The sequence below is a fragment of the Diplotaxodon limnothrissa genome, linkage group LG7 (genome assembly GCF_057381915.1).
Source record: "Diplotaxodon limnothrissa isolate DT_005_m linkage group LG7, D_limnothrissa_male_GT1.1, whole genome shotgun sequence".
NCBI lineage: Eukaryota > Metazoa > Chordata > Actinopteri > Cichliformes > Cichlidae > Diplotaxodon > Diplotaxodon limnothrissa.
The window spans coordinates 51,483,129-51,499,046 of NC_140602.1; the positions used below are offsets into that span (position 1 = coordinate 51,483,129).

At 43.1% G+C, this 15,918-nt stretch overlaps 1 protein-coding gene across 1 annotated transcript; it reads left to right on the forward strand.

Moving 5' to 3' along the window:
• The first annotated feature begins 65 nt into the window (after nt 1–65).
• On the forward strand, nt 66–14,348 carry dhx29 (DEAH (Asp-Glu-Ala-His) box polypeptide 29). Its single transcript, XM_085358379.1, has 28 exons — nt 66–320; nt 2,375–2,448; nt 2,551–2,664; nt 2,757–2,886; nt 2,993–3,135; nt 3,216–3,347; nt 3,559–3,685; nt 4,683–4,841; nt 5,484–5,652; nt 5,733–5,853; nt 5,975–6,364; nt 6,438–6,704; nt 6,790–6,933; nt 7,018–7,194; nt 8,030–8,170; nt 8,305–8,449; nt 8,572–8,692; nt 8,780–8,864; nt 10,602–10,690; nt 11,205–11,333; nt 11,532–11,607; nt 11,691–11,915; nt 12,185–12,321; nt 12,584–12,674; nt 12,778–13,080; nt 13,177–13,308; nt 13,746–13,842; nt 14,113–14,348. The coding sequence occupies exons 1-28, from the start codon at nt 194–196 to the stop codon at nt 14,166–14,168; spliced, it is 4,101 nt and encodes a 1,366-aa protein (XP_085214505.1). The 5' UTR covers nt 66–193; the 3' UTR covers nt 14,169–14,348.
• The last annotated feature ends 1,570 nt before the right edge of the window (nt 14,349–15,918 follow it).

The window sequence follows — 15,918 nt, forward strand, 5'->3', positions numbered from 1 at the left end:
CCCACAATACAGCACGAGGTTGTTTTCGGGTAATACTTCCGCTACGGCAACTGTGCGGGGCAAAAGGGGAGAAAACGTTTTCTCAGGTTCGCTCTTGATTTGATATCTTTACATCTGTCCGGCAATTCGCCGATGTCTTCCCATCACTCAGGCACATAAAGGACTCAAAAGCGGGCAGCGTTTGGATGACCTAATGGGGGGGAAGAAGAAGAAATCGCCACCGCAAGCAAGTGCTCCAGCCGCACCGGGGAATGGAGTGGTCGAGGAGCCGAGGAAACAGGCAGCCACCAGCAAGCCGGCTAAAGACAGCAAATCTAAAGGTGAAAATCACTCACAGCGTGAACATTTCACTCCACGGTTAAGGCGTTTGCACTGTATTTTCACTCCAATTAATAAGATTTTAGTATGAATTTAGCAGGCAGAAATATGGAGCATGACATGGGTTAATCACACATATTTTCCTGTACTATTACTGGATTTACTTTTCTTAACATCAACAGGGGCGATTCTAGGTTCAAACTTTTAGGGGGGCTCAGCTCCCAATCATAATGTCATGCATGTAGTGCCTTGTAATTAATATTCATGGAATATGCTGTTTCCAAATGAAGTTAAAGAACCATTTGTGGCAAAACACATAAGATTAGAATCATGCACAGCATTATTTCAGTCTCTTAATCACATAGAGGCGGTCCACTAAATCATCAAGCACTTTACCTTCCTCTTGGGTTGGGATCGACACTGATCCATTTTTAGATTTTAAAAGCATAAAAGTGCCTTTTAAATTGGCTTATTACATGAAGCCTTTTTGACTTTGTCGGAATCTCTGTTTAAACAAAACAAAAGAAAATTTAATTTCACTAAATTACAAAAAGCTCTGGCGAAAATTATGACCTTTGTGTTGTTGGGGTCTGTTTCAACCCAGTTATAATATAAGACAATAAAACAATAATTAGTGCCAAAACGGAAATCATAAACACACTGTGAGCTCACTAACACAGTCAGAGAGAAGTTAGGGGCTTCTCTCTTTAACTGTTTGTCTCCTTCCCTGAACAAACAGCCCCCTTTATCCCCACTGCTTCCCGGACACAGTCACCCGGATGGAAATGGACAGATGTGTACAGAACAACTCAGTTTAGTCGGTTCCTGGCAGAATACACATCTCCGGTTTGCAGCACAGCAATATGGATGACCCTCATAGAAGGAGGACAGTATAGATTATCAACAGGAGGACAAAGATGCATCTGATCTTGAATGAAAAAGAAGTCCATGGTGACATTTAGAATGGCAGTGATGAGGAATAACTGGATGCCTGCACTGGTGTTCTTGTTGAAGTGTTGAGATCCTGCAATGAGACTGCTGATAGTCTTTAGGATGCTGACAAGCTTGCTCCCATCAGGGATGTCTGGGTGAGATGGGTGCAGCTCCTTTGTCTGATGCTCAGACCAGGGCCAGAGGTGACGTAAGATGAACGTTTTCCAACTTATACTCCTTCTGGCAATACATCCAGCAAGTCAGGTAAATACGACTTAATGTGAGGGATGCAAAAACCAGCTGTGCATGGAATCAAAGATGACTGGAGGATTTCGAAAGGCAAACCGGCGAGTGGTTAAAAAAACAAAGGAAAACATCTAGTCCTTGATTTGACTACTGAACTGCGGGGACACAGTATCACCTATGACAGTTTCTTTACCATCTCTGATCTTGAACAAGAACTTCTCAGGATGAAATGTACCATGGTGGGCACAATAAAACAAAACTTAACAAAACAAAAGAAACCTGACCTGCCCCATCAGCTTCGCAGGTAAAGGGCCGAGCTCCACTTTCTTCAAAATATGCTTTTACAGACACTCCTGCAGCTGCTCCAAATTGTCCAAAAAAGAAAGAAAAAAACTTTTGAAAAAAGTTTTTTTTTTTGCCCTTTTCTTGAGGTAAATATGTAAAATAAATAAATAAATAAATAAATAAAAATAAAAAACTTGACCTGTAAGACCACAAGTTTTACTGTAATTAATAATATAAAAATATAGTTTTTTTTAATTCTCTTGAGGTTCAAGTTACCGTTTTTGTTTTTGTGGTTTTTTTGTGTTTTTTTTAGATAACGTGAGGTATGCTGTAAAACGATAGGGTCTGGGGGCTATGCCAAAAAATTAAATCAATATTATCTTGGATAAGGTAACTGATAGGTAACAAACATATTGGAGGATGAAACAGTGTTTTCAGGGTATTTTGGGGGATATTTTCCAACCTGTAAAACAATAAACCTGTTAGTAAATCAATGACATGATTTATTTATTCATTTTAAACGTGAATAGTGGATTAACTTGAAGTCTGACGCAGTGGTGTCTGTTTGTTGCTCTGTCTGTCCTCACTCCAGCTCCGAAGACCTACAGTCTTACCAACACCGCCCAGGTGGACACTGGTGGGGTCTCCGATAAGTCCATTCTTAAAGTAAGTCAAAAAGCTTATTATATTGTGTCAAGTAGCTTTCACGTTTAAAAAAACAACTTGTATTATTATAACACTGGGTGTGATTTTTACCTTTCAATAAAGGTTGCTATCCAAGCTGACCTGGAGAAGAAGATTATCAAATTGATCAATGAGTTCAGACAGGAGAATGGCGACAAGGGGCCCATATCAGGAAGACTTACAAGCAAGAAGTTGCTGGTAAATACAAAACACTTTGGTTCCTTCCAGCTGACTCACACTGAGTTTTAGTGTTTTGCATCCCTGCTGTTTTTCTCCTGATGTGCTTTCAGGACCTGTACACAGCTCTACAGAAGTTTAACTTTAAAAGGGAGCACATTGAAGAGGCGATGAAGAGTAGCATCCTGTACGGAGGAGATCTCCATTCTGCTCTCGACTGGCTCTGCCTCAACCTTAAAGATGGTAATACGGCATCAGCAGGCATCCAAACATCATTATCGTCATCATCATCGTGGGAGTCCTTAAAGGTAGAAGAGTAACTTTCTGGATTTATGATCTGTTTTGCTAGAGGAGCTGCCAGATGGTTTTAGCCAGCAGATGCAGGAGGAGAGTCAGAAGAACCGGCCTCGATTTCAGCCTCCAGTCCAGCAGAAACCTGCAGCTCAGGACCCTAAAGTGTCAAACAACACCACCCGCAGAGAGATCACCAAGGTTTGTACAGAGAGGGTGTGTTCGACGAAAAGGAGGTGTTCTGTCAAATAGTTTCTAAGTGTGTGTGTGGTGCTTGGCAGGCCACAGAGAAGGATGAAGCTGCCAGCATGAAGGATTGGATCTTAAGGTATGCAGAACAAAGCAGTGAAGAGGAGGAAGAGGAAGGTGGGAAGAAGACATGCAATCCTGAACTGGAAGAGAAGTTTGATCCAGTAAGTACAATCAGAGCCACTGAATTCTGAGATTCTCTTCATTTACAATTATAAGAGAAAACAGACACATATTCCAAAATGTTAAACTAAGGCTATGAGATTTTCTTACCAGCCTTTGTATGATGTTAAAAATGTGATCGTCTTTTGAAGTAAATGTCATTTAGGAAGTTGATTTTTCATTAATATGTCTGTATTCTTTTTTGCTGTGTAGAATGACAGGTATTTGATACTGACTGCTCAGCTGTTTGACGCTAAAGAAATGGCAGCTGCTGCCAAGACCAAAGCAGACAAGGCGGGGCAGAGGATGGCACAGGACAGGATACGCATCATACAGCAAGGTGTGTGTGCGTGTACATAAAACTAAGACAAAGCTGTAAACTCATTTTGCAAAAGAAAGCGTTTACATACACTCACAGGCCACTTCATTAGGTACAGTTTGCTTGTATCAGGTTGGACCCCTTTTGCATCCAGAGCTGCCTTCTTCGTGGCATATATTCAGCCAGGTGCTGGAAACATTCCCCAGACATTTTATCCATATTGATATGACAGCATCACACAGTTGCTGCAGGAAGCTTCCATCACAAGATGGGCACACTGTGGTCATAAAGGGATGGACAACATGTGGTGTTTAAATGATGCTTAAATGGTACCACAGGGCTCAAAGTGTGGCAAGGAATTATCCCCACGCTATTACCATCACCAGCCTGAATCACTGACACAAGGCAGGATGGATCCATGCTTTTATGCTGTTTACTCCAACTTCTGAGCCTACCATCCGAATGTAGCAGAAGAAGTCAAGACTTATTAGGCTGGGTGATAATTAGGTGACAGGAGTGGAATCTGGTGTGGTCTTCCACTGCTGTAGTCCATCTGCTTCAAAGTTTGACATTTCGTGCTTTCCCAGATGATCTTCTGCATACCTTGGTTGTAACAAGTGTCTGTTTGAGGTACTCTTGTCTTTCTATCAGCACAGAGCAGTTTCTGGCCATTCTACACTGACCTCTGACCTTTGGCATCAACATGGCATTTTCACCCAGAGGCCTGCTTCTCACTGGATCCTTTCAGTTTTTCAGATCATTCTCTGTAATCCCTGAAGATGGTTGTGCACATGAGCAATCTGAATGATCAGATGGTACCAACATGCTCGCTTTGAACTCCAGGAAGGTGTTTTGACCATGTTTGAATTACTGCCATGTGATTGGCTGATGACATGTTTGTGTTAAGAAAGCAGTTGAACAGGTGTCCCTAATGAAGTGGCCTGTGAGTGTATACTATTTCCTGTGGGGATATTTAAGTTGTTTTTTTAAAATTGAACACGGTGTTTTTATTTTCTAGAAATGAAGCAGCTGGAGTCCCACCCTATGTTCAATCCAGCCATAAAAGTGGTGGACGCCCCTCAAAAAGAAAAGAAAATACTTCCTGCGAAGGAGGACAAAGAAGAGCTCGGCTTTAGTTTATTTGAACAAGCTGAGAAGGACCCGCCGGCTGAGAAAGGTACACGGGTACACTTTGTGAGCCAAACTGACACATAATAGAGGCTGTGCGTGTTTTATGCATCGTATATTAGCTTTAGGGAATGTCACAGTTCAGGAAATTGTGTGCAACTGCAAAAGCATGCTTTATGGATTTAAAAAAATCCATTCACAAAACTGAATACCGTAACATGTAAATGTGAGTTTGTCCTCAATGATGATCTCTGCTCATGGTTTGGGTGAATCGTAATAATCTGCACAGGTGGTCAAAGACGTTGAGGGAAAATGTCCTTCATTTGTGTAAGGTAGAAACGTGTAGGATGTTTATGTTGTTCACAAAGGTGCACAGAAGAGGAAACATTTTTTACACGTTATTCAAAGGGGACCTATTATGCTCAGTTTACTTTTTTTCACTTATGTGCTAATAGTGTGGCTTTGCAGGATTGATGGTTCATAATAATCCTTCTTTATCTTATACTGGACCTTAGTGCAACTGATCATTTCATCTGCAGTCTGAAAGAAGTCATTGTTGCCACGTTTAATCAGCATCCAGCGCGTTTAATGAACGCATCAGCTGATTTACTGTAAATAAGGACAAGCATTAAAATGTGCACTGTAAGATCCCTTTGAGAATCTGACCTTTTCTTACTTTTCTTTCTTGCAGTTGTGAAGAAGAATGAGCCCAAGGACATCCGCAACTTTGACTACACGGCTCGCAGCTGGACCGGAAAGTCTCCCAAACAGTTCCTTATTGACTGGGTCCGAAAGAACCTGCCAAAAAGCCCGCCGCCTGCTTTTCATAAGGTTGCTTGCGGCAGATACTGGAGATGCAAGTGAGTGTGTCTCCGTGCTTCTGGTTTTTGGTTCACGTACTTGGCTGTTTCACGTATTCCAAGTGATGTCTTTGCCCCAGAGTGCGTGTTCAGAGGCCAGATGATGTTCTGGAAGTTTGTCCCACCATCCTGACAGAGGACAGCATGCAAGCTCAACATCTGGGAGCCACTCTGGCACTCTACAACCTGGTTAAAGGACAGGTAGCAGTCACAGCGTACATGATGCAGTAGTTTTAGGGGTTTGGCCTGCTACATTTTGGCTTTGTTTTATTCGTCTTATGTGCGCGCAGTGAATTCTCTCCCCTGTTATTCTCTCACAAAGTCGGTGCACCAGCTGCTTCCTCCAACCTACAGAGATGTGTGGCTGGAGTGGAGAGACAGCGAGCAGCAGCAAGAGGAGGAGAGCCGCACTGCTGCCAACAAACCTCGAGACCAGTTCATCTCCCGCCTGCTGACCAGACTCAAACAGCAGCAGAACCAGAGCCAACGGCAGGAGTCTCAGTCCCAAGGTAAGCATGCATCGAGCGCAGATGGTGATGAAGAGCCAGAAGAATCATGGGAGAATTTGGCCGGTCTCGATATCGGGGAGAAAAGACAAGAGCAGGAGGACAAGAGTGAGAAAAGAGGTGGGAGGAGGGAGGTAGCTGATCTGGAGGCAGCCAGAGAGCTCTTATTAAAGCTGAAGAAGTCACCGCTCGCCCGCAAACTGCAGGTAAATATGCTTTAACTTCTCCACGTTTGCACTGAATGAAGCCGTGTTATTAAACGTGCGTCCCACCTTCAAGGCAGAGCGAGAGCAGCTTCCCGTCTTTCAGCACCGACATCGAGTCCTTGAGGCTTTGCAGCGCCACCCTGTGGTGGTGGTGGCCGGCGAGACTGGTAGTGGGAAGAGCACTCAGATTCCTCAGTTCCTCCTGGAGGACCTGTTGACCGGGGGAACAGCGGCACAGCCCTGCAACATCGTGGTGACTCAGCCACGCAGAATATCTGCCATGAGTCTGGCGTGCAGAGTCAGCCAGGAGCTAGGCTGTGAGGATGGACCAGGGTCAAAGGTGAAAATGCTTATTTTTTTCTTTTTTTCTACATGTTTATCACACCGTAGCCTGCCGTACTGACCCCGTTTCATCTTGAATTTAGTCGTCATTGTGCGGGTACCAGATCCGGATGGAGAATCAGTCCGGAGACTGGACGCGCCTGCTGTACTGTACCACTGGAGTTCTGCTGAGGAAGCTACAGCACGACCGGCACCTCACCTCTCTCACTCACATCATCGTAGACGAGGTACTTACTTACAGCTATGGATGCATTTCTTCTCATCCTCCTTCTTCTTCTTCTAATTCAGCATATTAAACTCCATCCTCTCAGGTCCATGAGCGCAGTGTCCAGTCAGACTTCCTGCTAACCATCCTAAAGGATGTTGTGATGAAGAGATCTGATCTGCAGCTGATCCTCATGAGTGCCACGGTGGATTGTGACAAGTTCTCCAACTACTTCAACCGCTGCCCAGTGATCAGCATTCCTGGCAGGACCTTCCCAGTGGAGGTAAGACAAGCGTTACCAGTTTGTTTTCATTCAGCATCCAACCGTGGACTCCAGGGGTATAAGCACTGGAGGACTTTTCTTTTTTAAGTCCGTAAGTTATGAAGTTGTCTTGTTAGCCTATCCTTCCTGTTATTCTGCTGTCTGTCATTTCTGACCTTAGGCATGACCAGAGTATCTCTAAACTTTTAGTTGCTGTAAATCTTGAGGCTTTCAAAGATTTTTTTCTACTCTTGTCTCCGTTTAATGTCAGCGAGAGTGGATATCCTTACCATTTCAGTCCCACTCACCCGCTGCTCTAAAACGTTTGTTTACAAGGGGGAGCCAATTGGAAAAAAGATAACTTAAGGGAGGAGGAGCTAAATTGGCTTGCTACTGACGATTAATTGAGGCGCTGCTCCAAATCCAGGGTTACTGGGAATGAGGCGACTCTAAATAAAATTATCCATCCATTTTCTTCCACTTATCTGTGTCCGGGTCCCCAGATAAACACCGAATTAATTAACGTGTCCTGGGTCTACCCCCGGAGCATCCTCCTGCTAGAACATTCCCGGAACATCTCATCCTAATCAGATGCCTGAACTACCTCAACTTGCTCCTTTCAATGTTAACGAGTAGCGGTTTTACTCTTGAATGAGTGAACTCCTCACCCTAAATCTAAGGGAGAGGCTAGCCATCCTTCGTAGAAAGCCCAAAATGATAGAACTGCAAATGACGCTGAATATCAGGGATGACCTGTATGTGTTTCTGGCCACCATGAATGAAAGTAGGGAGCAAGGATAAGGCCAAGAAGCTTAAACGTTTTCAACAATGTGTGTGTCTTTGTTTATTCCTTCAGGTGTTTCATTTGGAGGACATAGTGGAGCAGACGGGATACGTCTTAGAAAAGGACTCAGAGTACAGCCAGAAAATTCTTGAAGAAGAAGAGGAAGTGACAATCTCTGTCACACAAAAAGGTGGCAAGACTTTGCAGCACCAGGTAATGTCGGCTATCCTTACCATTTTGTCTTGTCCTTTTATGCCTCACCAGGACTCTGAAACAAGAGTGGACTGTCACTGTCCTGTAAATTATTCCTAAGTATGAGCTCATCAATGTGCGCCCCGTTGTTCCAGGAAGTGATAGTGAGGGACTCGTCCTCGGGCTGGGACCTGGGTCCTGACCTCGACCACTTCAGCAGCAGGACCCGACATGTGCTGCAGTATATGAACCCTAATAAGATCAACATGGACTTGCTTGTTGACCTCATAGACTACCTAGGTACACAAACTGGCAGCATTTGTCACAGATTCATTCATGTTCTCTATATTAAATATGAAATATCCGGGGTTTGGTTTGTTTTTTAAAACTTTGTCCTGTTTTGCTGTTGGTGCCGCTGCCAGACAAAGCTCCACAGTTTGTGGATGTGGATGGAGCCATTCTCGTGTTCCTGCCAGGTTTGGCTCATATCCAGCAGCTGTTCGACCTGCTGTCCTCAGACAAGAGGTTTCGGGATAAAACCAGGTGGCGTGCACGCACTGATCAGTAATCTAAAAGAAGTGGTGACACAAACTTCCCCCTGCCTCACTGTCACGTTTGTCTGTCTTGAAGGTACCGGATTGTTGCTCTACACTCGACCCTCTCATCGAAGGATCAGGCCGCTGCCTTTACAGTGCCCCCTAGTGGGGTTAGAAAGGTACTTCAAAATGTTCTACAATCATAGAAACAGTCAAGGAAATACAGTGGGGCAAAAAAGTATTTAGTCAGCCACCGATTGTGCAAGTTCCCCCACCTAAAATGATGACAGAGGTCAGTAATTTGCACCAGAGGTACACTTCAACTGTGAGAGACAGAATGTGAAAAAAAAAAATCCATGAATCCACATGGTAGGATTTGTAAAGAATTTATTCGTAAATCAGGGTGGAAAATAAGTATTTGGTCAATAACAAAAATACAACTCAATACTTTGTAACATAACCTTTGTTGGCAATAACAGAGGTCAAACGTTTACTATAGGTCTTTACCAGGTTTGCACACACAGTAGCTGGTATTTTGGCCCATTCCTCCATGCAGATCTTCTTGAGAGCAGTGATGTTTTGGGGCTGTCGCCGAGCAACACGGACTTCCAACTCCCGCCACAGATTTTCTATGGGGTTGAGGTCTGGAGACTGGCTAGGCCACTCCAGGACTTTCAAATGCTTCTTACGGAGCCACTCCTTTGTTGCCCGGGCGGTGTGTTTTGGATCATTGTCATGTTGGAAGACCCAGCCTTGTTTCATCTTCAAAGTTCTCACTGATGGAAGGAGGTTTTGGCTCAAAATCTCACGATACATGGCCCCATTCATTCTGTCCTTAACACGGATCAGTCATCCTGTCCCCTTGGCAGAAAAACAGCCCCATAGCATGATGTTTCCACCCCCATGCTTCACAGTAGGTATGGTGTTCTTGGGATGCAACTCAGTATTCCTCTTCCTCCAAACACGACGAGTTGAGTTTATACCAAAAAGTTCTACTTTGGTTTCATCTGACCACATGACATTCTCCCAATCCTCTGCTGTATCATCCATGTGCTCTCTGGCAAACTTCAGACGGGCCTGGACATGCACTGGCTTCAGCAGCGGAACACGTCTGGCACTGCGGGATTTGATTCCCTGCCGTTGTAGTGTGTTACTGATGGTGACCTTTGTTACTTTGGTCCCAGCTCTCTGCAGGTCATTCACCAGGTCCCCCCGTGTGGTTCTGGGATCTTTGCTCACCGTTCTCATGATCATTTTGACCCCACGGGATGATCTTGCGTGGAGCCCCAGATCGAGGGAGATTATCAGTGGTCTTGTATGTCTTCCATTTTCTGATGATTGCTCCCACAGTTGATTTTTTCACACCAAGCTGCTTGCCTATTGTAGATTCGCTCTTCCCAGTCTGGTGCAGGTCTACAATACTTTTCCTGGTGTCCTTCGAAAGCTCTTTGGTCTTGGCCATGGCGGAGTTTGGAGTCTGACTGTTTGAGGCTGTGGACAGGTGTCTTTTATACAGATGATGAGTTCAAACAGGTGCCATTCATACAGGTAACGAGTGGGGGACAGAAAAGCTTCTTACAGAAGACGTTACAGGTCTGTGAGAGCCAGAGATTTTCCTTGTTTGAGGTGACCAAATACTTATTTTCCACCCTAATTTACGAATAAATTCTTTACAAATCCTACCATGTGAATTCATGGATTTTTTTTTCACATTCTGTCTCTCACAGTTGAAGTGTACCTCTGGTGCAAATTACTGACCTCTGTCATCATTTTAAGTGGGGGAACTTGCACAATCGGTGGCTGACTAAATACTTTTTTGCCCCACTGTATTATGTGAATTGTATTTCGCATCATAACTGATCCTTCCATGTGTTAAACAGAACAAAAATCCTGTCTCTGCTTTGTGTCACTTTTAGATAGTGTTGTCGACTAACATTGCCGAGACAGGTGTGACGATTCCTGATGTTGTGTTCGTCATCGACACTGGGAAGACCAAAGAAAATAAGTAAGACCTCAAGAACAGCAACAGAAATGGATCTTGTCCAGTATGTTCAAGTCCACAAAAGTTGGAAAGTTGTGCAAAATGTAAAAAAATCACAAAAAAGAATGCAATGATTTACAAATCTCATAAAGCCGCAATTTTATTCACAATAGAACAGAGAAAACAAATGTTTAAATTGGAGAAATGTACCAACATTTGAAATCTTTTATACGGTCAAATATGAGATTTGCAGATCCTTGAATTCTGTTTTTTATTTAAATTTTACACAGAGTCCCAACGTTGTTGGAGTTTGGTTGTCTTTTTATTAGTGGGAAGACAATAAAGATATTGGACAGTTTTTGACCACGTGGCACTAGATAATAAACAAAAAAATTACCCCAAATCTCTCAACCAGATTTTATTGTATCATGTCATTTAGGAATTTTTAGGAAAAGATGACCCAAACATGAATAATAAGTACCTGCTTGTGTGTTACATGCATAGACATAACTAACTCCACTCTGTCGTCGTCTTTCAGGTATCACGAGAGCAGCCAGATGAGTTCCCTGGTGGAAACGTTTATTTCCAAAGCCAGCGCCCTCCAGAGGCAGGGAAGAGCAGGACGTGTCAGAAATGGCTTCTGCTTCAGGCTCTATCCAAAATACAGGTATGAAGCTCATCGTCCACTAATGCAGAGAGCTGGATGGAACCAAGTCCAGAAAGCAAGAAATACTTCCTTATATCATCTTATCAAGAATGCAGTCAGCAGAAAAGACAGTAAGCAAAACCTTTCCAGTTTTAGGTCATGTGCTAATTTGTTGTGCTCTTTTTTTTTTTTTTTTTTTAAACACCCTCCTAAATTTAGGTTTGATATCTTCATGGATTACTCCATTCCAGAGATTCTGCGGGTCCCACTTGAGGAGCTTTGTCTCCATATCATGGTATCTACACCGTTCTGATTCACACAGAAACAAAAATTCCCACACAGGGAAATCACTTGACTCCTCTTCCTCCTGTCCGGTAGAAATGTCAGTACGGCTCCCCGGAGGACTTTCTGAGCCGCGCCCTGGATGCTCCTCAGCCCCAGTCGGTCAGCAATGCTGTAAACCTGCTGAGGAAGATCGGAGCGTGTCACCCTGATGATCACATCCTCACCCCTCTTGGACACCATTTGGCGAGCCTGCCGGTTAACGTGAAGATCGGCAAGATGCTCATCTACGGAGCCATCCTGGGCTGCCTGGAGCCCATAGTAAGTCTAACTGTGCTGTGTGGTTGGTTCCAAGCGTGTGAGGATAACATCTTGTTTTGTTGAACTGTTTTAAAACGTCTTAATGCATTTTCAATCATCCAGGTAAATAAATCTCCAAAAGGTGATTCTGTTCATCTGGACGTAGCATTTTCAAGTGACTTATACGGGATATGACACATACGGGATCACCTGTAGTGATCCCGTATGTGTCAGGCTGAACTGTTTTGTTTCATATCTTCCAACTAATATTAACTAGAGACTTGTTTCAGGCAATCATCGCGGCAGCCATCACAGAGAAGTCTCCTTTCTTCACACCAATGAATAGAAAAGAAGAAGCGAACCTGGCCAAAGCTGCACTGGCAATAGCCAACTCCGATCACCTGACCATCTACAACGCATACCTGGGGTACGAACCAGTCTGAAGATTTTAAAAAGGCGTGGGTTTAATAATTTTATTAGAGGAAATGTTCGGGAATCATTTCCTTTCTTTGACAGTAACATTAGATATGCATTATTTTAGATTTCTTTGTGGTTGTGAGTCATCAGGAGACATTCTACATCTATTAAAAGAGCAGCCTGAAAAGAAGCCAGGAGGCCCATTACGATAAAAGTCAGGACATTCAGGAAGGCTATTTGTTACTTACTTGTGTCCATCATCATACTTTCAGGTGGAAGAACTCACAGACTGACGGCTCGAGAGGAGAAATGTCCTACTGTAGGAAACATTTTCTTAATCGAACGGCTCTCATTACAATAGAGGTAAAGATTCGAGTCCACTGCACGTTCATTACTTCATTTTTTATTAGGATTAGTTTTTCTTCTTCCATCTAATTCCATGTCGCTGACTCCATCTTCCCTGCAGGATGTGAAGCGCGAGCTGATGAAGATGATGGAGCAGGTGGGTTTCTGGTCGTCTCGCTCCTCGTCCTCCTCCAGCTTAAAGCCGCAGGCGGCCTCTATGTCCAAGCAGCAGATCTCTGTCCTGAATGCTGTGCTGACTGCTGGACTCTATGACAACGTGGCCCGGGTTTTATGTACCCCTTCTGTGGACGTGCTTGAGCGCGTGGCCTGCACAGTGGAGACGCCTCAGGGCAAGGCTCAGGTCCACTTTTCCTCTGTTAACCGCAACCTGCAGACGCACGGCTGGCTGCTGTACCAGGAGAAGGTATGGATGAAGAGTGTGTGTGTGCACGCGTGTGCGAAGGCCTTATCAGTGATTCACACTTGTGTTTAAAAACATGTTCGTATTTTTTATCCGCAGGTGAAATACACCAAGATCTACCTTCGAGACACCACTCTGATTTCTCCTTTCCCCATGCTGCTGTTTGGAGGCGACATTGATGTTCAGCACAGAGAGAGGCTCATCACCTTGGATGGATGGATTCATTTCCAGGTCAGAGGTCACGGGGATTACTTTAGGATTAGTTTAATATAGCTTCCATTTGAGGCAATTTGAGTAGAGTGAACTCATTGTCATGTTCAAGAAACCAGTTTGATGATTTGAGTTTTGTGACATGGTATGTTCAACAGAAGATGGTACACTGATGGTACAAAATATCCTCCACACCATCACATCACCACCATGCTTTGGTGTTGTTCGCACCAAATTTTGACCCTACCATCTGCAAAAGTAGAAATAGAAAAATGCTGCCCGTCTGTTCTCAATTTCTGCTGTTGCAAGCTTTTGTCTAATTTTGGTGAGATTGTGTGAACTGTTGCCTCAGTTTGTTGTTTCCCAGCAGTTTTCAGCAGTTTAGATCAGCAGATCTAAACTGTGTTACTGAAAAGTGCTGCAGAATTAAGTTCTCTTTGTGTCGCTCTCGTTAAAAGGCTCCTGTGCGGATCGGTGTGATCTTCAAACACTTGAGAAGGTTGATGGACTCTTTGCTTGAAAGGAAGCTGGAGAACCCGAGGATGAATTTGGAGGGTAAACCGACACATTCTATCACCAAAAAATGTCTTTGTCACCACATAATGTACATAGTACATAGGAAATGAGTCGTTATACTGAGATACAGACAAGTGTATTGTTGAATTTTGTCTTTTCATTTGAGTTTTCTTCACATATTGCTGTGTGGAAATGGAATTAAACTAGCAGTGACTAAAATTGTGCCCAAGCTGCTCTGGAAACATTTAATTGTTTAATCGCTTAGCTAAGCTACATACAGACAGATCTAACTCAGTGTTCTTGATGTAGGTGAGGCGACAATCCGGATAATTCTGGATCTGATCAAGTCAGAGTATGCTGCGTAACAACAAAGCAACTGAGGATCTGAACCCCACTCCACCATGCAGAATAAACACCGTTACGATGCGTAGCAGCCAGTGGACAGAGGAAGTGACCCTTCCCAGGAACTCTTTACTCACATTGAGGAGGACTGTACAATTTGAGATGCATAAAGTCATGTTGAAATGTACGGAAAAAAAAGCAAACAAGACCACAAATAAAATAAAGCTGATTTGTTTTATATTTGAAATGGTTATTTTGTCATGGATGATGATCATGGGAAAATATTATAGCTAACATACAACCTGTATAAACACAGGGATCAGAAAGAGCCTCAATTTACAGTGCTGTGGAAAAGCCTTGAGCCACCTCTCATTTCTGTAGTCGAATCTACAAAAAATGCCAAAGAAAACACAGATTACCGGTAACAGGCATAAAATAGTGTTTTTGAACCCAAAGAGCTATTTGCTGAAAACTTGGCATATATAGAAAACTGTACAGAGGAGGACAAAAGCAGTTGCAGGTATAAAAACTATCTACAGCAGATTAACAGTATCTGAGAGTCATGTCCTTAGAATACGACAAGATCCAAAGAGCTGACACAGGAGACGAGAGGGATCTTCAGATGATTTATCTACTGTTTGCCAAAGCCCCATCAGGAATGGTCTTGGTGGCTGTCAAGAAGTCCTTCTTAAGGAAGGGAATGGGGAGAAAAGGCTGAGGTGTGCCAAACTGCACAAAAACTGGAATCAAGATGAGAGAGGTGGCTACAACCACCTGTATATCACAGTTGAGGGTCTGTCATCGTTGGAGCTGCATCTTTTAACCATTGTTAAAAAAAAAATGCAAAAATTGACAGGATTAAAAATGTAGAAAAGTACAGTCAGATTTCAATAAATAACGCAATACTACATAAAGAGTGTGACAGCAATAGCTTCATCTCTTAGCATGACAAACACAACCACGTGATCCTAAACACACTGCCACTGAAGTGAAAGCATGCCTGGACATAAAAATGCCCACTAACAGTCATAGATTGGCCTCCCCAGAGCCTGTATCTCAACATTACTGAAGCAGTGTGGGATCATCCTGAGAGAGAACAGAAGAAAAGGCAGTGAACATTTGAAGAAGAGCTTTGAATGTCCTTCAAGAAGCCTGGAGAACTGTTCCTGTAGACTACTTAAAGAAACTAGAAGCAATTTTGACTAAAAGAGTTCAGGCTTGTTGAATAAATGCGATCGTACTATTGGCTTTCAAACTCATTAGAATTGTACGCTTTATTTCCATGTTTGTTTGCACACGTTTAAATAAATTGTTGCACTTATTAAATGTAAAGGAATGAGGGGTGTCTGAAGATTTTTGTACAGTATTGTAAAAACACTGTTTAATGAATAAAAATGTCTCAAGAAGTGCAGTGAAGAACAATGTCTTTAACAAAAACCAACAGCAGAATCAAATGCTATCTATTTACTTTTTGCTACAAAAAGTCGTTAATATGGGCAGAAGAAGAAAAAAAAACACAGTGAAACTATTACAATCCTCCTCCAATATTCAGAAATATTTTATAAATCATCATCACACACATTTTAATAACAGGAATGTTGGTTCAGAGCATAAAACCTTTAACCCTTGTCTGAAAAAGTGTTGGGTGCAGGTTGCACTTGACTAGGGTGTGTCTACTATGTGTGCATGAGGCTTTCTCGTATACCTGTCAGCTGACGTGACACTTTCATACTCAAGGGGAAATGAAACGTAGATTACAAAAAAAGAAACCTA